This window comes from Marmota flaviventris, chromosome 2 (assembly GCF_047511675.1).
Source record: "Marmota flaviventris isolate mMarFla1 chromosome 2, mMarFla1.hap1, whole genome shotgun sequence".
Lineage (NCBI taxonomy): Eukaryota > Metazoa > Chordata > Mammalia > Rodentia > Sciuridae > Marmota > Marmota flaviventris.
The window spans coordinates 69,891,913-69,913,194 of record NC_092499.1 but is presented as its reverse complement, the minus strand read 5'-3'; the positions used below and the strand labels follow the sequence as shown (position 1 = coordinate 69,913,194).

The 21,282-nt window shown below is 38.7% G+C and overlaps 1 protein-coding gene across 1 annotated transcript in view; it reads right to left on the bottom strand.

Moving 5' to 3' along the window:
• The window catches only part of Kcnh5 (potassium voltage-gated channel subfamily H member 5), a 283,319-nt gene extending 266,299 nt beyond the window's left edge, over window positions 1-17,020 (bottom strand). The window contains exon 1 of the mRNA XM_027929653.2: window positions 16,948-17,020. Coding sequence (XP_027785454.1) covers window positions 16,948-17,020 — 73 coding nt within the window. The remainder of the gene's footprint in view (window positions 1-16,947) is intronic.
• Window positions 17,021-21,282: the final 4,262 nt, after the last annotated feature.

Here is a 21,282-nt window from a genome sequence, read left to right as displayed (position 1 = left end):
GATCATCAGACAGGAGAAACCACACTTTGCTGAAGCCGGTGGGGAGAGGAGATCAGAGGTTTGTCACTGTGGTGATTTTCCTGGGCAAGGCCCATAGTAAGTGACCAGGTCATGGGGTCAAGGTGTCACTGTGTTCTGTCTCAGGGGGCTCCTCTTTTTATAGGACTCAAGTGAGGTGTTCACATCAAATGAGGTTGTTAAGCTCCCAAGTCTGGTGTTCCTCATATGATTTGGTATGTCCACTTGTCTAGATACTCCTTGATTAAGTTTGATAAAATGGCACATGTAAGTTCTTTATCAATGTGTGCCTTGTGGCGGTGCCAGGCAGACAGAGGTTGTTTACTTGTATAAACAAGATGTGTTGTCATTCTACCTTGGCACTTGGACTCAAAATAGAGTAGTTCATGGCAAACTACTACTTTACAATATGGAGTAGCTCAGGTTTAGGCACAGCCTAAAACTTGCTGTTCTTTTCAAAGAGTAATCAGAGCAGAGCATGTCTCTCTCTCCACGATGCAGAAAAATATGACATTTGCCAGCAAATAGATGGATCTGAAGACTATCACGCCAAGTGAAATAAGCCTGTCCCAAAAAGCCAAAGGTTGAATGTTTTCTCTGATTTGTGGAAGCTAACCCACAATAAGAGGATTGGGGGGAGTGAGGGGCAGAATAGAAGTTCAGTAGATTAGACAATGAGGAATGGAGGAAAGGGAGGATGGATAAGAAAAGACAGTGGAATGAACCTGACATAATTTTCCTATGTACATATACGAAAACAACACAGTGAATCCCACCATCATGTACAAGAATAGGGTACTAACTAGAATACAATATATTTCATGCTTGTATAATTATATCAAAATGGATTCTGTTATCATGAATAACTAAAAAGAATCAATAAACTTTTTAAAAGGGGGAAATTCAATAGGGAGAAAGACAGAACTAAACTTCACCGTCTAAAACTTTCTATTCTATCACACCATTTCAAAACTTCTGTCCAAATGTTTGTTTCGTTTAATTTTTAATATAAGGAGACACATCTTTATACAATAATTTCTTCAGACAACAGGAAAATAACCCTATCTAGATTAATAGCACTAGACCCAGCCCAGACCGAGTGGGATCCAGGCTCACAGTAGGCCTGGGTCCACCCCTCCACCAGCAGGCACCCACCAGAGCTCAGCCTCCAACACAGGACCATCTCTTCCAACCAGCAGATTGACTTGGGAGTTCAGACCTGGCCCAGATCCATCCACATCAACTTGCACGTGACCCAGGTCCAGGGTAGGTCCGAGTTCGCCCCTCATCCAACCTGGGAGCCAAAGCCTAACCCACTTCCATCTTGGGACACTGCAGTCATTGCCATAGTCTTCCCCATGCAGTAGCCCGTAACTTTTTGACGACAGGGCCTAGAAGCAGCTGCATATCAGAGCAGGCATCACAAAGGGAGTGTGAGGCCAACTCTTTCAGCCCCATCTCTATAAGACATTGCATCCATCTTGGGGCACCTTAACTATTATCTCGAGTTACCTTGGCTATTGCTGCCACCACCTTTAGATGCAGTAGCATACATTGAGGGACACCATCAGGGTATGGAAGCCCAACATCAAGGTGAGGTAAAGACAATCTACACGGGTACTACAAGAATATAGGAAACAAACTGTAATATCTCAGATCCACACTGCAAGAAAGGAAGACACACAGACAACATGAAAAAACAAGGGAGGAAAGTTCCCCAAACAAACCAAGACACTAAATATCAGAACCTATGGACAGCAAAGTTGATGAAATATCTGAGAAGGAGTTCAGAAGGTTCATAATTAAAATGATCTGTGAATTAAAGAATGACCTAAATGAGCAAATACAGGCAAAAATTGATCATTTCAACAAAGAGATAAGAGAGCAAATACCGGTAGCAAAAAATTACTTCAAGAAAGATAGAGACACTCTGAAAAAAAAAGTCAGAAATCCTTGAAATGAAGGATACAATAAATCAAAAAAAAAACCTCAATAGAAAGCATAACCAACAGACTAGATCTCTTGGAAGAAAAAAATGGCAGATAATGAAGACAAAGTATACAATCTGGAAAATAAAGTTGATCAACAGTGAAGATGGTAAGAAACCATAAACAGAATATCCAAGAATTATGGGACATCATCAAAAAGACCAAATCTAAGAGTTATTGGGATAGAGGAAGGCACAGAGTTTCAAACCAAAGGAATGCACAATCTCTTCAATAAGATAATATCAGAAAATCTCCCAAGCATGAAGAACGAATTGGAGAACCAAATACAAGAGGCTTACAAGGACACCAAATGTTCAAAATTAGAACAGATCTAAACCAAGACACATTATAATGAAAATGCCTAGCATAAAGAATAAGGATAGAATCTTAAAAGCCACAAGAGAGAGGAATCAGATCACATATAGGGGGTGACCAATTTGTATCTCAGGAGATTTTCCAACCCAGACCCTCAAAGCCAGGAGATGGTGGAACAACATATACCAAGCCCTGAAAGAAAATGGATGCCAACAAAGAACCTTATATCTGGCAAAACTAAGCTTCAGAGTTGATGATGAAATAAAAACCTTCCATGATAAACAAAAGTTAAAAGAACAATCTGTGAGGTGAATAGACAGCCTGCATCTTGGGAGCAAATCTTTACCCCTCACACATCAATCAGATAGAGCACTAATCTCTAGGGTTTATAAAAACTCAATAAGCTAAACACCAAAAAAACAAATAATCCAATCAGTAAATGGGCCAAGGAACTGAACAGACACTTCTCAGAAGATGATATACAATCAATCAACAAATATATGAAAAATGTTCACCATCACTAGCAATTAGAGAAATGCAAATCAAAACCACTCTAAGATTTCATCTCACTCCAGTCAGAATAGCAGCTATTATGAAGACAAACAACAATAAGTGTTGGCAAGGATGTGGGGAAAAACGTACACTCATACACTGCTGGTGGAACTAAAAATTGGTACAGCCAATATGGAAAGCAGTATGGAGATTTCTTAGAAAATTGAGAATGGAACCACCATTTGACCCAGCTATCCCTCTCCTCAGTCTATAACGAAAGGACTTAAAAAACAGCATACTACAGGGACACAGCCACATCAATGTTTATAGCAGCACAACTCATGATAGCCAAACTGTGGAACCAACTTAGATGCCTTTAATAGATGAATGGATGGGAAAAAATGTGGCATATATACACAATGGAATATTACTCATCAATAAAAGAGAATAAAATCATGGCATTTGCAGGTAAATGAATGGAGTTAGAGAAGATAAATCTAAGTGAAGTTAGCCAATCCCCAAAAACCTTATGCTGAACGTTTTCTCTGATATAAGGAGGCTGATTCATAATGGGGTAGGGAGGGGGAGCATGTGAGGAATAGACAAACTCTAGATAGGGCAGAGGGGTTGGAGTAGAAAGGAGGGAGCATGGGGTTGAAAATGATGGTGGAATGTGATGGTCATTATTATCCAAAGTACATGTATAAAGACACGAATTGGTGTGAATATACTTTGTATACAACCAGAGATATAAAAATTGTGCCCTATATGTATAATAAGAATTGTAATGCTTTCCACTGTCATATATAAATTTAAAAATTAATTAAAAATAGATTAATAGCACTACATCCTACTACCATTCCTAAAAGAAACTCAAACCAGGAGATCAATAATCCTGACTGACAAAAATTGGGGGAAGAAGAGAGGTTATAGGCAGTCAATAAGAGCACCAAAAATCATTAAAATGTTTCTTTCCTTTCTACAGAAATTCTGGGGGACACACTGGTTTTGGTTTTATGGTTTTAGATTTTGTTTTTGTGAAATTATCCCCTTTTTGAATCTAGAACTTTCCAGACTTAAAAATGGGTGCAGGGTAGAGAAGTAAATGGAGAGGTCAAATGTACAAACTTGCAGTAACATATGATGAATAAGTCTAGAGATCAAATAAATGTTCAGCTTTTGTAATATAGTTAATAATTCTGTATTGTATACTGAAAAGAAACATTTGAGCTCTTACCACAAAGAAACTGTGGGAGATAGTTATTTGACTGTAACAATGTCATTTGCTTGACTGTAGTAATAATATCATTATGTATATGGACACCAAAACACTTTTATACACCTTGACTGTATACAGTAATTAAAAAAAAAAAAAAGACAACAACTAAGAAGAAATACATGAAAGAAGAAAACAGCAATGGAACACCTTTGTGGGGGTCATACTCCTGCTGTTTCTCCCTCTAAACTTTTTATGCAAAGTATCCGATAGAGAAGTATTTCAGAGTATTAGCAGGAGTTTTCAGATATTTTAAGAAATGAGAAGACACCTAAATGAATTCTACAGTACAAAGAAAGACAGAAGACACAGGGTGGAGGTGGGAAGAGAAAGGATTTCACAAAATGAAGAAAACGCTTTCACTAATTGACAGCTTTGCCAAGGTCTAGGGCTCCCTCTGAAGAAAGTCAACTGGATTTTTGCTCTGATCGTATTCATGTAGTTGTCATTTTGGAGTCCTCCTCCTGGATATTGTCGCTGCCATTCTGAAAGACCTCAAGGCCTGAGACGCAACTCCTCCAGCAGAGACAAGGTGCTGGAACCCAGAAGCCCACTCAGGGCTTTTTCCAGCTGCTTCTTGTCACTGAAGGAGGACCAACTACAGCACAGTCCCATGCAATCACACCCAGGACTCTGCACAATCCTGATTCAAAAGAGCTCAAGAACAAACATTCCAAAAATTAGTGACCAAGAAGGAAAATTTGAAACTGAAAAGTAACACAAAAAACTCACATAGACTTCTGGAAGGGACTGGTTGAAGAGGCCTTTTCAAAAATCTGATTGCCATGCATTATAAAGTTAGATATGAGTTGGGACTTTGATTTGATTCCAAAGTTTACTTTGTTTCCCATCTGAAACAATCTTTAAAATTTGAAGCTACATGTTTCTAAACATAGGAAAAACAAGACTGTCCAAGGTAACTACTTGGCATGTGATATCTCCTTTCTGTACTCTGCAGGTAGAATACAGAAATCTGCCTGTACCCAGCAAAGTTAAGCTGGGTGTCCTTTGGCTGCAGTCTTTTCTTCTTCAAAGAAATGAAAAGGGAGCAAGATGACAAAGTGATGACGCAGGTGATCTTTAGAGCCTCACTCCAAATATGGCCTTCTTCCAATTCTCCCATCTCAAGGAAATCTTCCCTACCTCCAGCGATACTCAGATGCTGGAGCCAAAGCCCTGGGAGTCATCTTTCACCTTCCTATCCATGCCATCTAATTTATTACTAAGTCCTTATGATGGTTCTACCAACAAAACATGTTGGACACGTCCATTTCTATCCACCTCTACTACTGCTATCCCAGACAAGCCACCATCACCACCTTCTTGGACCTTCGGAATAGCCTCCTAGCTATTCTACTTTAGCTCCTTCTCCCTCCAGCCCTGAACAAGCAACCACTGTGACCTGCAGGTTTGTGCAGTATGTGGGATATAATGCAAAACTTCCCCCTGTCTTTTCTTCCTCTTTATATCCTCTGTAATCCAATTGTATGAGTCTTTTAAGTTTCATACACTGAGCCATTCATTTTCTCTTTCCCTCCTTAGCTTTACACACGTTTTGTTCTTTGCCTGAAATATGCTTCCCATTTATCTCATTACTTCTGACTTTGGGTACCAATTTAACACTACTTCCTTAGAAAGGCCTTCCTAACACTATTTTCCAATCAAAATTAGTCTCTGTTAACACATGATCATAGGACCCTCCCCTTTTCCTTCAAAATGCTTGCCCACGATTTCTAATTACATATTTAATGTGGGTTGTTGAATACCTGTTTCACCTACCAGGCTAAGAGATTCATAAGGTCAAGAATCATGTCAGTTTGTTCATCACTATGTACCCACAAATGTTTGAAGAGTGACCAATCAAATAAAAAATTTCTGACTCCTATTTAAAGTCACACCGTCAATAAACAACCATAAAGCAGTGCTTAGATACTGTCAAGAATGTGGATAAGGACTAAGCTAGGCATATAGAACTGACCACACAATAAAAGAATACTAATAGGTGTTCCCAAACAGAATTCCCTGAATTTTTGAATGGCATCTGGTAACTTGTGAATTTAAATTATGGAATCTATATTATTTGTTTAAATTTGTCTTGTAGGTGAGTGATAGCTATAAATATATTTAAGTTTCACATAACAGTAATAGAGCAATCACTGAAGCATACATAGCACATTTTATTTGGGTTAAATAAAATCTTAGTGCAGATGGCTAAACAAAAGCATAAATAATTTATATGTCATGCTCACATTCACAATGTTGATCTCTGGTTTGTGCATTGCCTGTTTCTATGTCAATAACCAAATACAGAGCTGGTTTCTTTCATATCCCTACAAAATACACCTTTACCCTACAATTCTATATCCACACAGAAAAGTGTACAGACATGCACTTTGTGCCTTCCACAATGCGACTAATTATTATATAATAATATTGGCAACATTAAACAGACCATCACTGTGGGAGTTTGAAATATGCAAAAAATATCTGTTAATTTATTCAAACTTGTTCAGCTGCCATCAAAGATAAAAATATGCCTCCACTTTTCATCTCCTTCAAGATCAAAGGTACATTTTTAAGTTTCTGTGTTTCTTTGATGGCATTAACTTCATCATTCTTCCATCCAGCCAAACTGGTTCAGAATGCATGAGCTCTTTTAACATATGTGCCTGAAATTCTAATGGCAGGAACAATAGAAACTTTGTTAAAATATTTTCTCTACAAAAAAAAAGTTCAAGAATTCAGTTTCTACTTTTACTAGTTGGTGTTTTGTTCACAAGAAAATGGATTTCTAAAATGTATATTGGCCAAAATTATTAGAAGCAAAATGTAATTCGAATAATGTTTAATAATGACCGATATGATTCATAGACTTGTAATACAATAGAAAATATTCACCATGATGTAGATAATGGCAAATTTTTACTGAATTCTGTTACGATGAAATTTCTTAAAATACCTAAAAAGCCTTCAGACATATGCTAGTTATATAATATTGAGGAATAAATGCAAAATAAGTCAAGATGTGTTTATCAGGAAAAAGGATATGACATATGTGGTGTTCAAGCCTCATTTTAAATCCTGAAAATGACCAAGTTTTCTTTTAGAAACCAACCACAATTTTTCTGAAAGGACTGTACTTTTCTTTGAAGCTTACCTTTTAAGGCAACCAAACACTAATGGCAAGATAACTGATAAAGAACTACAATTAAAAGACTAATGAAACCTGCACACATGGCACAAATGCAGAAGAGAAGCTTTTCCAAATGCATTGCAATGCAATAAATTTTCTAAATCTTTGTTCAATTTTTTTTCTACAATCTATGCAACAGAAGATAATTGTTCAAGAGAAAAATATGCTCCTACAGATTCCATTTCCTCCTTGGGCCAGTCTTCACTGGGCCAATTACAAAAGGGGGCTAAAGGCCCTGCTTCCTTCTTCAGCTTCTTGAAGAACTGCTAGGTTCTGAGGTCACCATTGCTGATGCTTCTTTTGCTCTAAGTAGTAAGTTTTGTTTGGGGGTGGAGGGAGGTGGGCAGGGTGAATCATTTATTCATTTGGTTTGGTTTTTTCTCCAAGTTAGTAAACCATTGATAAAGTGAATCCAAATGCTTTTAAGTTTAACCTGTATTAGGAAAGTCTCAATTATTTATTACTTTACTTTCTTGAGGTTAAAACAAAAAGAAATAGAAAAAAAAAACTTCTCCTACCTTACCTTATGTAGAAAAATATGAAAAGGCGACTGTGTACTGAGCCCTTCCTCTGATGCAGTGCAGTGCAAGATCTGTGACATCTGTGGCTTCACCAAATCTCTCCAGCAACACTGTAAGGTAGGTGTTGGATTCCTGGAGAGACTCAGTGTGTCACTGCAAGCAAGGGCTAGGGCCAGCACAGGTATTTCTGAGCCTTGGAAGTGCCCTGCAGAGACCTAGGAAGATTACCAGCAACCTCGACTGTAGTTGCTCTTGTGGAGAAAGAGGTTGCTTTAGCAGCCAGGAGGAGAAATGTTCCACATTTCACTATTCACTCTTGGAGATCTTTGGTTTCTGAGTTCAGCTAATGAGGCAACTCTTGTTGCTCTTTGGTCCATCATATTTATAATGCATTGGCTGCATATGAGGTCAGTTATGGTCAGTTTCATGCCCTGAGATGAGTCAGTATAGTGAATGGCATAATTTCACTTACTCTACAAACAGCACTTTCAGGAAATATAAGAGAAATAGATGGCAAAACTCTTACCCATAGGATTGAAATCAGGTTGGGGGTAAATCTAATGTTCTACTGAGTGGGAAATCAAAGGTGACCCTAAGATTTTAAGGATAAAAGACAAAAATATTAAAGATGTTCTTGACAGACATGAGAAAATACCAAAGAACATCCATCTGTTTGAGGCCAAAAGCAAACATTCAGTTCTGGGCATATGGAGTTTTAGATGACTTGGGAGAAGAACAAAAGAAATTCCATATACCACTGCAAACACAGGACTGGGGCATGAAGTTTAAATAATGCAGAGAAAGCTTGCTCTGAAAAGCATGGCAAAGGTTTAATGAAGAAAGGAAGGGAAAATCTCAGTGGCTGGCTGATCTTCAGGAGGTCAAGGAAGGAGAGGGAAAGGGAGGAGAGAGGAGAACTATAAAAAATCCAGTAAGAAGGGCAGGAGAGCATGTAGGCATGGAAGCTAACAGATGCACCTGTTAGAGGGCCGGGGAGTGCCATATTAAATCCTGCAGACACAAAAATACAGATAAAGAAAAAGTCCTCTGGATTTACAAGAATGCTCACTTATAATCTTCTAGGAAATTTCCACATTAGGAACTAGATATAAATTAGCTGCCACATGGTATGGAAGGAAATGATGACTCAAAATTAAATGTATTAAACAACAAAATCATAATAATGACTAATGACATGGATATTGTGCTTGTTATGTGCCAGATACTATTCCCTGCACTTTGCACATACTATGTTATGAATCCTCACTCTAACCTGCACCAGCTACGTACTATTGTTACTTGTATTACACATGAGGACACCAGGTACAAGTAAAGTAAGTTAGTCACAGTTAGTGAACATCAGCCAGGACTCAAAAGCAGGCCTACCCTAACCAATGTGCATATTGCCTCTTAAGGAGAAACAGTATTCTGTCATTGTGTTTATTTTGCAATCTCAGTACTAGATCAATGTCTGGCACACAGTGGGCACTCAATAAAATTTTGTTGCATTAATGAACAATTAACTATAAAAGACATAAGAGTCAGGCAAAGAGGTGGGAGTTGTTTTCAGGAGACTCACTCTGAAACTATTTAACATCCAATGTAGAATTTCTCTATTTTTACAATGCTGCAAATATATGAAAATAAACCCATTGTGCTTCCCTTACCCCAAACAAAAAAAGGTGCTGAAGACATCCAGAAAAACCTACAGAAAAGGCTTCCAGAAGAAAAAAATCAGGAAAAAGGTTAACATTTCCCCTCAACCCAAGTGAGTTGATCAATTTTTAGTTTAATTCAGCAATTTGAGGCTGGACTGTAAGTGCTTTGACCCAAGGCAAAATTTCCAGAAGATACTTAAGCAGGAAAGGATTGATTCCCAGAGATAAAATTTACCATCAATAACTACTAAATGCAAAGTTGTTAAAAATGTAATCAGAATCTACAAAACTGTAAAACAGTTCTGTCTTATATAAAATAGTCCAGCATTTAAACCCTTGGAGATTAAAACAAAAATGATTAGAAATATTTCAGCTTCATATCAAATTGGAATAGGAGACAGCAGTTATATATCATTATAGCTACAAGCTGCTATGATTGTACACTTAAGCTCAGATCTCACATCTCTTCTCTCTCAAAGTCCATAAAACTTTGTGCTTACTGGTCATATGTCTATGATTGGATCAGACCCCAAAAGAGAAAGAGAAACATTTTCAATAGAATTTCAAATCGTTTTTCAATCATTCTTCCTTTCTAAATTATCTTGCCCATTTGTTTACTTATCTTTCTCCATTTGCAAACTTAACAAATCACAAAACTACCATCAAGATTGTATACCTGTATGTCACTTCATTAGGTAATCATATTCACATATAACCAAAAACTAAAATAATATACGGAATACTTATTTCTATGACAATAATTATCACTGCCTTTACTTGATCAAATATCTTTTAAGACTCAGCCTTTCCAATATTAACTTCTGTATTATATAAAATAAGAATATTTAAATGATTACTTATAGTCATTCTTAAATTATGAAAGGTCATGTCAGGTATTATTAAGTTAAAATATTTAGGGGAACATGCTGAGAATTGTTCTAAAATTCTACTCTATTATTAGAAAATGAATATGTTTTATAAATGTTCATTTCTTCAAGCCCATCAACCCCAATACTTTCCTTGACTTCAGTTTCCACAACAATAAATGCCACAGGTCTCAGGCTTGTCATTCATGTTTATCTGATTTCACAACATATCTCTTTCATTCAAAAAAGCACTCTATGGCATATTTTAACTTTTACCATTAAAACCAATTTTATATGGGACATTTCAAAGCATCTCTCAACATAGTTTCCAACGTTACCAAAAAAAAAAAAATAAATCCCTAAAATCAAAATTCATTTGCTGGTTGACAGGAATTAATATATTTCCCAATCATATGTCTTTTAGAGTTTAAAAACCTGGAGAACTTTGAAAATAATTTGTTTTGGCTTTGTATCTTACTTTTAAAATTTGAATGACATCAAAACACTAGAAAAACATAACATCCCAGGGAAGTAACTATAAATCTGTGAACTATCTTCCAATAAAACTAAAGCATTGCTGGGCGCAGTGGCACACTCCTGTAATCCCAGTGGCTTGAGAGGCTGAAGCAGGAGGATCGAGAGTTCAAATCCAGCCTCAGCAAAGTGAGGCACTAAGCAACTCAGTGAGACCCTGTCTCTAAATAAAATACAAAATAGGGCTGGGGATGTGGCTCAGTGGTTGAGTGCCCTGAGTTCAATCCCCAGTACCAAAAAAAAGAAAAAAACTAAAGCATTGTTATGAACTGATTCTGCCTCTCAAATTTAATATAAATTATATGAAGACATCTGGTAGAGGAAGAATTTGGTTGAAATAGGAAATATGTCATCATATTCCTGGTAGGGAGCATTATACCTAAGGCATTTTTCTGCAAAACTTTATATTTCATATATATTGCCATGACACTGATATCATATATTATAATAAAATTTTATCCACTAAAGTAAATGTTCTATTAGTCTAAAATATTTGTATTAATATCACATTCCTTTAGTCATATGATGTTGTTTGCCATCCAGTAAATTTTAATAATTAAAAGAAAGAAGTACCTTACTTCATTGAACTTTTCTGTATTACATTTTAGATATTTTCTTCCGAGAACAACAATTAACTATACTGACTCCCAATTATATTGTGTGGGGGTGGAGGGAAGGAGGGAGAAAAGGAAAGATACTGACTACTGGTTCACCTGTGCCAGAACCTACAGTGACCTCTTGTGGTACAGGATAACTACAGAACTTGGGTGAATATCACAACCTTTGCAGAGGCTCCATCTGGGGAATGTAGAAGCACTGATTCTCCAACCCAGGAAACGGCTATTCATCACAATGAAAGTAAAAGGTAAACATTGACTAAACTAAAGGGTTTCTTCCTGGAAAATCTACTCAGTCCTCATCAATTAAAATAATCAAAATTACTCCCTTCTATTAAAAAATAGTGGTTTTACATGGGCTTTTTTAGTAGGTCAGTTAAAAGATAGCTAAGTAAATGGATTTCTTACATATCCTACTTCTGGAAGCAAGCAATAGATAGACAAAGAGGTAGATTTCTAGCACAGACAACAGTGTCCAGGGGTTAGCAACCATATAGTCAGCAATGCTCTTCATTCATTACATAATTCAATGTGGGCTGGAAAGCCGGCCACTACCCTCTGGCTTACTTACCAGTATAATTTAGGAAGTGGTCAGTATAATTTCAACCTCTTTGCTATTTTAAATGTTAAAGTGGTATATTATAAGACCTGGGTAAACCAATGCTTCAAAAACACTATGTGGTTTTATCAATATTTCCTGAATAGTGTCTTAGATGTTACAGAAAGCCTTTCAAGAAAAAAATCAAGAACCTTATAACAAAAAATCCATTTGCTTTCCACCATTTATTTTAAAATGGATGATTCTTAAAAGTTATTATCCTTTTGTTTTGTTTTTAAATCACTAATTCAGTTTCCTCTCTTATAGGTTTAAGATCTCGGTTTTTACAAATATCAATTATAGCACAAAAACAATTTTTCTACAAGTAAAAGATGACTGTAAAAAACTGGCCGAGCAACCCAGCTACCTCTAGAACAATGGAAAATTGTGGAGATTGAGCTTCTCCTTTTGAAAGATGAGAGGTTCAGAAAACACTATCTTCTCTGTTTTTTGTTTTTTCTTTCCTGAGTCCTTTTTTCCTCCAACAAGAAAATTACTTCTAATTTTCATAAAACTAGAAAAACATCTAATTTTTCACAGTACTTAAAAATATTGAGAAACAGTCATTGATTTCTAATAAAAAGATGTTAATTTATAGTTAGAATTTTTCAGAATGGAAACCTAGTTTTCTGTCACCCAAGCGAATCACTTCTGCCTCTTCATTAAGGAATCAAAGACAACATATGACATAATCAGACTGAGGGCTACAATTTTTTTTTTTTTTTTGCCTTCTTGATCAAAAGGTCTACCTAAAGTCCTAAAAACAATTCCTTTCTTTCAGTTATTTAACTTTTAACCACAAGTTTACTGCTCCCTACAGCCCAATTTATATTGATGAATAGCTTGCATAAACAATTAAAATTTACATAAGGGAAGAAATCCTAATTATGTTCCATAGATCTAGTAAGTACATACTTGAGGCAGGGGCCTTGTAGGAGGCACTGCTCAGATGTAATGAACTCACACATTGTCCTCAAGCCCTTCCTTCCTAACAACTTATATTGATCCCACTAACCAAAAATTTATCTAAACTTAACTATGGTTGATAACATTAATTTAATATTTCAAAATAAGTAGTACAGAGGAATTTAATGTTCCCAATATAAAGAAATGATAAATGCCTGAGGTGACAGATATACCAATTACCCTGATCTGATCATTATACATTGTATACATATATTGAAATGTTACACTATACCCCATAAATGTGTAATTACTATGTCAATCAAAAATAAAAATATATTAAAAAAATTTTTATCTAAACATTTCTATTGCCCCTTATACTTCTCCCCTTTCCAACTTCTGAAGTAAGAATGTGCTCTAATTTACTAGAATCACATGTAAAGAATTATTATAATTTCTTTTATTTGTCTACAAATTATCTTAACTTGTCTTTAATCTTAAAACTAAAGAGAGGAATTCCTTACTAGTCTTATTTTGAGATTTGGCTACAAAGCATGTGTGTGTGGATATCCATCCTACTCAGTGGCTCTCATTATTTTATTTTATAGACTTCGAATCAACAGTAACAACTTGCAATCCTTTTCTGTAACAGAGTCCACTAAATAAAGAAAATAAAAATCCAATCTCAAGAGGTGTAAAATAACAGCAAATATGCAATAGTTGCTACTTGAGGGAAGGCAATACTGCAGTTGTCCTGGGAAATTGCAGCTGAGGAGTTTGAAACTTTATTGGGAAATTCTAAGGTTTAAAAGCTATACTCAAATATGCCATACTTTTGGCTCATTTGTTCTGCATCATCAAAAAGTTCTCTGATGGATTTCTAACTGACTGAGATTTCTGTTCATTAGCTACCCATGGGCAAAAATAAATGCCTGATGTTTTCCCTTTGTGCCCCTTTCCCTTTCATGTCTAACATCTCTCTCTCTCTCTCTCTCTCTCTCTCTCTCTCTCTCTCTCTCTGTGTGTGTGTGTGTGCACACACACACGTTTCTGTTTTTTCCTACATCTTTTTTTCCCTTTGTGTATGTGAAAAAGCACGAGTTAGTTTGCTTCCTGTGTGTCTTGTCTCTGTGTCTGGGTGGATGCCTGTTTATCTATATGTTTCTATGTCGTGTGTGTGTGTGTTATTTTTTCTATGTTTATCTGATTCTCACTACAAGATCTGATCTTTTCATAAGAAGAAAAGGACATTGTACCAGGAAAAATAAAAAAAGCTTTTCATGGGGTACAGGTCAATATACAGTACAAGTCTCTGCTCAATTCTTAAACAGATTGGGAACTGGCTCTTTTACTTTCCTTTGTCACCAAAGCTCTGCCAAAATGTCACCTTCAATGTTGTTAAGTTATGGACTAACAAAATCTTCATTGTGGAAAACAAAACCTGATCCATCTATCAGAACCCTGAAGAAGTGTTCTGTTAATCTCAATTAAACAATCTCATAAAATAAATATTTCAATTTATCTGTCATATCATATAGAAATGACAACTATGGGATACTCCAACATGAATGTGTGGAGTAGTACTGTTATTCTCTATTTCTGAAGAATTCCTGTGAAAGAAGTACCGAGACTTTTCAGCACTTATTAAATATAGATGTGCACATACATTCAAGTTTCAAACACATTTCAAATGAAGCTAGGAGTTTCAAGTAGCGCTATTCAAAGTTAACCATAGGCAATTAGAGGTGGGATTTTAAAATGCCAAAACAGATAAATTTACACTCACACTTGGTGTTATCCATGTAAAGAAACATTAAACCAACAAAACAATTATGAGCATGAAGCATAGAAAAGATAAAATATTCATCAAGTTGGCTGGTAGACATAAAATGGAGGCAACTGAAGCAGATATTTCTGGACCATATAAGGTAAACCTTAATTTCATGCTATATTTAAAAGCAAAACTTTATAAAAACTGGCTCATAATACCAGACTGTATAAGAAGTTTCAACCCAAGATATTATATTAGTAAACTTCAATCAAGGAATTTTCATCTTCATCCTCTCTACCAAGCAGAGTTACAGAGTCTGAGTTTTGTTTCCTAAGGCCTTCTCTGGAAAGTCCTCTACAGACCAAATTATGTGGAGTTGAAATAACCCAAGAGGATGGAAAAGCTGAAATAATACTCATACGTCTTAAGTAACTGATTCCAATAACCTTTAAATCCCCCCTAATGACTGATTATTTTAACAGTAACATCCCCTCATATTCTAAATCTATGTATGGTATTAGCACAAGTAAGTAATGTACAAGTTTAGAAATTACAAGCCAGTATGAATTTACATTTTACACTGTAAAAATTGAAAATTCATATGAAATCACACTGGAATGCTAAAAATATTATAGGTATTAAAATGTATACAAGACTAGGTTATATTAGTTCATTTTTTCAACCCAATTTTAAGACAGCCTCTCTAGACTTCTATAACACTGAGCATTAACCAAAGTGGAAGAAATAAAGTCACAAACCTCAGATTAAATACCAGTCAGAGATTTAAGGGAAACCTTATGAGACAGATAGTCCCCAAATCAGAGGAAATATTTGCAAGCCTAGTATTAGAGGAGATCCTAATCTAAGAATCAGTATAATCTCCAAAGTCAGAAAAAACATCATGGCATTTGATTATTCATTATCATTTAAGTGTGCCTCTGACTTGCCCACTAGGCAAGAGCTTCTTGAAAACAGGAGAAGTGTCTCAATCACTTTTTTTTTTCCAAAGGACTCAAAGAATGTTGATTGTATAAGGCACCCAATCCACATTGTTTCAATGAGTGAATGAATAAACAAGGAATTACAGAACTGCAGAGAGTATTTCCACTGCTTTGTTCCAAGGTCTACTGTAGTCCATATGCAGAACTGTCTTTCTCCTATTTCTCCTAGCAAGGGGTCTTCAAATAAAATAACAGGCCTCTGAAGGAAAAGCTTTACAGAATACTCCATATATGTTGCTTATAAATTATATAAAGGAATTAAAAATTATATAAAGGAATCAAAAACAAGTAGAAGATACAGATTTTAGTAAAAATGCAAAGTTTATAATAGGGTCTCAAATGTGAACTATACAGCTATTCCTATCCAGACTATCTTGTAGGAAGTACATGCCTAAGTGATATTTTAAAGACACTTTAAGACAAAACCTTCATATCAGTAGCCAGGTAGGATGGCATTTTTTAAAATCTCTTCTCCAACTGCATTTAAAGCACAGGAGCTACTGCTTCACGTCTACATTTCTCTGCTTAAGCCAAATGAAATATATCATATAGATCAATGCACAATGAAAAGAATCAAAAAAAAAAAAAAAGAAAGAAAGAAAGAAACTTTAAACACAAATTTGACCCTAGTAATTCCTTCCCATTTTTCAAGCACTCTTTTTTTTAGGTTAAACTGCAACTACTCTCCCTAACACAGGATATCTTTCAGCTGTGCCAATTGTGACCAAAAGCCCTTCCAGAGACTTAAATCTGATTAAGTAGCCACTTTCGCAGCCATTCCCAATTCAAAGGAAATCCTTCCTCAGAGATTAACTCTTATAAATGTGGTCAGTTTCTGCAGGCTACTTGGGAATAAATATGAGAAGAGGATAAACAGAAAGACAACCTTCATTAAAGCGAAATTTCACTTCTATTCTCCGGATGTACCTATACTCTACCCACCCCACCCCCTTCCCTTGCTCGGGGCTCTGGACAGGTGGGAGGCGGGGGAGTAAGGCTCCCAGGAAGGAGATCAACTAACTTTCTTCTGTCACCTCACTCCCACCCCGCGCCCACCAAAATCAGGTCCGACTAGTAACTGAAACCACCAGGAAAGACTCCCTGCATCCCCCTCCCCCCCTTAAGAGAGGGATGGGACGGGGGGCGCGCGTGGGTGGGATGGAAGTGGGGGTGTTGTGAACTGCAACTCTCCTTACCACTGGAGCGCCTGACGATGTTCTCCAAAAATGTGTTCTGCGGTGCCACCAGCCCTCTCTTGCCCCCCGGCATCCTGGGTCTGGAGAGCGGCGGCCAGGATCCGCGGCGGGGGAGGGGGGGAAGCAGGAAGAGAAGGTGGAGGAAGAGGAGGAAAAGGTGGAGGAGATCGAGCCGAAAGAAGAGGGGGCGCGGCGGCGGCGGCGGGGTCCCCTGACTGTGTCTCCAGCCCGACCCGGATGAGCAGCTCTGGGGAGGAGGACCAGGCAGTTCATGGTAGTAGCGCTCCCCCGGCCGCCGCTGCCCAGACTGTGGCGGTGCCGCACACGGGGCTCGGGAACTGCAGGCTCCGCCGGGCACAGTGCGCCTGCGCCGCCCCCGCTGTCGCTGTCCCGCCGGTGCTGATGCTGAGGCTGCTGCTGAGGCTGCTGCCGCGGCGGCGGTCGCCGGGGCGCGGGCTCAGCATTTCTCCCACTGCCCCGCGCCCCGGGGCCAGGGGAGAGAAAGAACAAATTCAAGCCCCTTCTTAGCCCAGATAGAGAACCCTTACTGCGCCTGCCTCTCCGGGTCTCCTAGCCCACCCCGCTCGGGCAGCTGGATAACAGCTGCCTTGCGCTGCCCAACTTCTGTTGGGCTGTGCGCCTAGTCGTCGCTCCTCTCTTCCAGAAGATCGAGGCTAGCGCCCGCTGTCCAATAAACGCTTTAGAATGGAAGAAGAGAGCGCCAGGGAGGGCAATGAGAACTTGGAGGGGTCACATCTCATTCTCCGGCCGGTATCCTAAGCCACAGCAGCTCCCACGAACGTGGCTCCAGCGGCAGAGGTACCGATGGACGCCCTAGGCTGAGCGCGGAGTAGGATCTGACTGGGCGGTGCACGGGGACGCAGAGCAGCCACCTGACGCTGCTACCGCCCCCCTCCGGGCTTCAGCGCCTGAAGCCTAGACAGAGGAGCTTTCTGCACCTGGTCTACTCCGCAGCCCCGAACTGGAGCCAGATTGAGTCCCAGGGCAGAGCTAGCACCCGGAAAGTCCCTCTGCCCCAGGCTGGGTCTGGCATACTAAAGAGCAACGGTCCTCACAGGGGAGTTTCCCCGAAGGCTGCTGAGCGCCAGAGGCGAGCAACAGGCCTTATTGCCGCGGCAAAGTTGCAGAAAGGGATTTCATTTGACGCAAGGAGTAAAGGAAGAGTGTGGATAATCCCCACCAAGCGAGACAGTGGGACAGGTGGCATTTGTGTGGGAAATCAGTGAAGGCTGTGAAGACGAAGCTGCGCAAGACTAGGGCAGGGGCAACCCCCTTTCCACCAATGCCACCACCACCATCATACACGTTCAGAATCAGTGGAACGGGTAAAGCGGTCCAAAAGCCAGGGATTGCCACGGAGAAGAGAAAATTGCATAAATGCGAATAGAATGGGGAGAAATGGAAAGAAAGGGGGATCCCAAGCCGTGGCACCTTCTTTTAGCTAAGCATTGGTCCTCAAATTGGTCCGGTCCATACTGGCAACATCAGCATCACTTAAGAACTTGTTAAAAATGCAAAGTTTGGAGCTTTATCCCAGAGCTAGGCAGCAAGGAACTCTGGGAATGGAGTTTAACCAACTGTTGTTAAGGAGCCTTCCAGTAAACATGTTACACGCTCAAGTTTGAGAAGCCCAGCAAGACTTCCCCTCGGGTGTCTCCACCTGAACCTGTGGACTGTATAGGCAGGGTCAATAAGTGGAGGACACAAAGTGCGCTGGAGCGGAGTCTGTGCTTTGTGACAGCAAAGTCTTGGGTGCCAAAAACGGAAGGTTAATTGGATAGATGCGTCCACTTTTGCTGGGTTCAAAATATTAGCGCGAAGTGATCTTGGTCAGGTTGCCAGAAGCAGAAGGCATTTCCTGGGTTGTGGTTGGGGTAACATCTAAGACACCTGCCTTGGGGGGACTTTGTAGTCCTCAGGGGACTTTGTAACTCACCCTTTTACCATCCTCCTCCCCACCCTGCGTGGGCCCATCTTCCTCCTTTACTCCTCCCTCCCTCTCCAGAGCACGCTGGGTAAGGACCAGCGCCAGTGGTCCAGAGATGGCGAAACAGTTAAATGCACAACCAGACTTTAACTTAGGGTCGTTTTTTCCCCCCTTTCCTCTCTGAAATTTCCACCTGCCCAGCCAGATGTTGGGCATCTGAGCAAACCAGAAGGTTGACACGAAGCAAAAAGTGGTTTGTTCTGCTAAGATCCTTTCTGGGGGGAAAAAATTATATATATATATATATATATATATATATATAGAGAGAGAGAGAGAGAGAGAGAGAGAGAGAGAGAGAGAGAGAGACTAGATGTAATAATACTAGACTATTTAGCTTTCTCCTGAAGCGTCGCAGGGAAGGTGAGTGAATCCCCCTACAGCTAGGATGTCTTTTAAATACCTAGGGATGTTTTCAGTTAAATAACAAGAACTCAGTCACAGTTTGGATCCGCTATGTTTAGCTTGCCTCAGGAAAGAGGTTACATCTCCCTCACTGCAGTTTGGTAGGGTGTGCAACAGCCCTAGGGAAACTCAAAACCCACACATCCACCCCAGCCTAAACCACACAGTTGAATTTTTTCCCTCTAGTGGGTCTTAAACGACCTGTGTTAAATATCCTAGACCAATCAACCATTCACTGACTGAGGTAGTGAACAGACAGGCTTATATTTTTAAAATATACATGTGTATTTTTTCTCACAGATTGCTACCCTAAATTTCTAGCATGGTATGATAATTCTATCATCATCATTAACAGAGAATATTTCAAATCTATATGTTCTTTTGCACATCATCAGCTGCCCACATCTCGCCTCTGGGTATTGATTTAAAATCCCAGCTTCCCAGCATTTCCCATCTAGTATAAATATCCCTGTTCCTAATCATTGCTCTGTGGGTGTATTAGCTCACACTTCCCAAAGAGGAAACTCTTATGGACTCCATTAAGACACAGTCACACAATTACTGGTAGAACATCCTCCTTTATTTCCATCTACAGATTTAATTACAATGACATTTGTCCTTTCTTCTTTGTCCTTAATAACTGCCCAGCATTGAAACTTTTTGATTATTTTTAACTGTAAAAAAAAGCAATTGGTGGTTATAAAGTGTCAAATTATTGGATGACACACTTTTCTTAGTCTTGTAGTTTAAATTTTTCATTTTGTAAAGAAAGAAAGTGAGACATAGAAAGATGAAATGCCTTGTCCTAGATGACTCAGTGCACTGGAGCACTCAGCTAGAGACTACAATCGGGTCTCCTGACCCTGTAGCCAAAGCTCCTTTTAAGTAATAGAAAATAACCTGAATAGTGGGTTAGTTTGGCAACAATCATCAACATCCAGCCATCTCTATTGCCAGAACAGCTCCTGCAGCACAAGAAAGGAGAAGCTCCTGGCAACAACTTGAAACAGCTCCCAATCAAAACAGAGTTAAGGAAAATACAGCAGCAGCCGTATGGACTGCCTGACCCTAAGGATTGTGCTGGCAGATTGCAGTGAGGTGCCAATACAGCATTTTAAAAAGTGTTTTGCAAACAGAGTCCATATGTTGTGACCAAACCACAGGACTTAACAGGTGAGAGAGGAATTTAAAAGCCTCAATGTCATATAGAGGGCTTCTTTTTGTTTATTTTATTGCAAAAACAATCCATTTTAAAGTGAGATCATGTGTCCTTTTTTTTTTCTGTCTTGTGGTATGTTAATATATTAACTCTATGAAAACCAAGAGTTCCAATCCCTGGAAGTATTTTTAGACTCTGAAGACACAACAGAATAAACTGCAATGAGCTGAACTGCAGGTGTGTTCCCCTTTAACAGAAACCAATAGAAAAGTGAAGCTTTAGAAAATTGTTACATTAGGAATTTATGATCTGCAATTTGCTGAATGATTTTTTTTATCAACACTCCTCCTTTGAGGATTTTAAAATATAGAGTAATGGCGAACATACTAATGTTTGCCAATATGCCCCTGCCTTTTCTTCCTCCTTGAAATTAGTTGTAGCCACGCAACTGGTGCTGATCAATGAAGATGACTGTAGGTGATGGGTGTTACTTCCTGGTACAAGCATAGAAAAGCTATGACTCAGTTTCCCATGCTCCTCTTCCTCTGCCTCAGTGACTAAGGAATGCCAAGCAGTACAAGGAGAACTGCTGCCCATATGAGTTGCCTAGATCAAAATTATTTGACAGTAGCTATAATTATACATCCATTTTCAGAAAATCTGATTTAATGTTTGATCCCTTATGTACAAATGGCCCAACCACTACTCTCTGAGGGAATGATTTTTCTCCTTGTCCCTGCTCTCTTTTTCTAAGCAAATCCAGTAT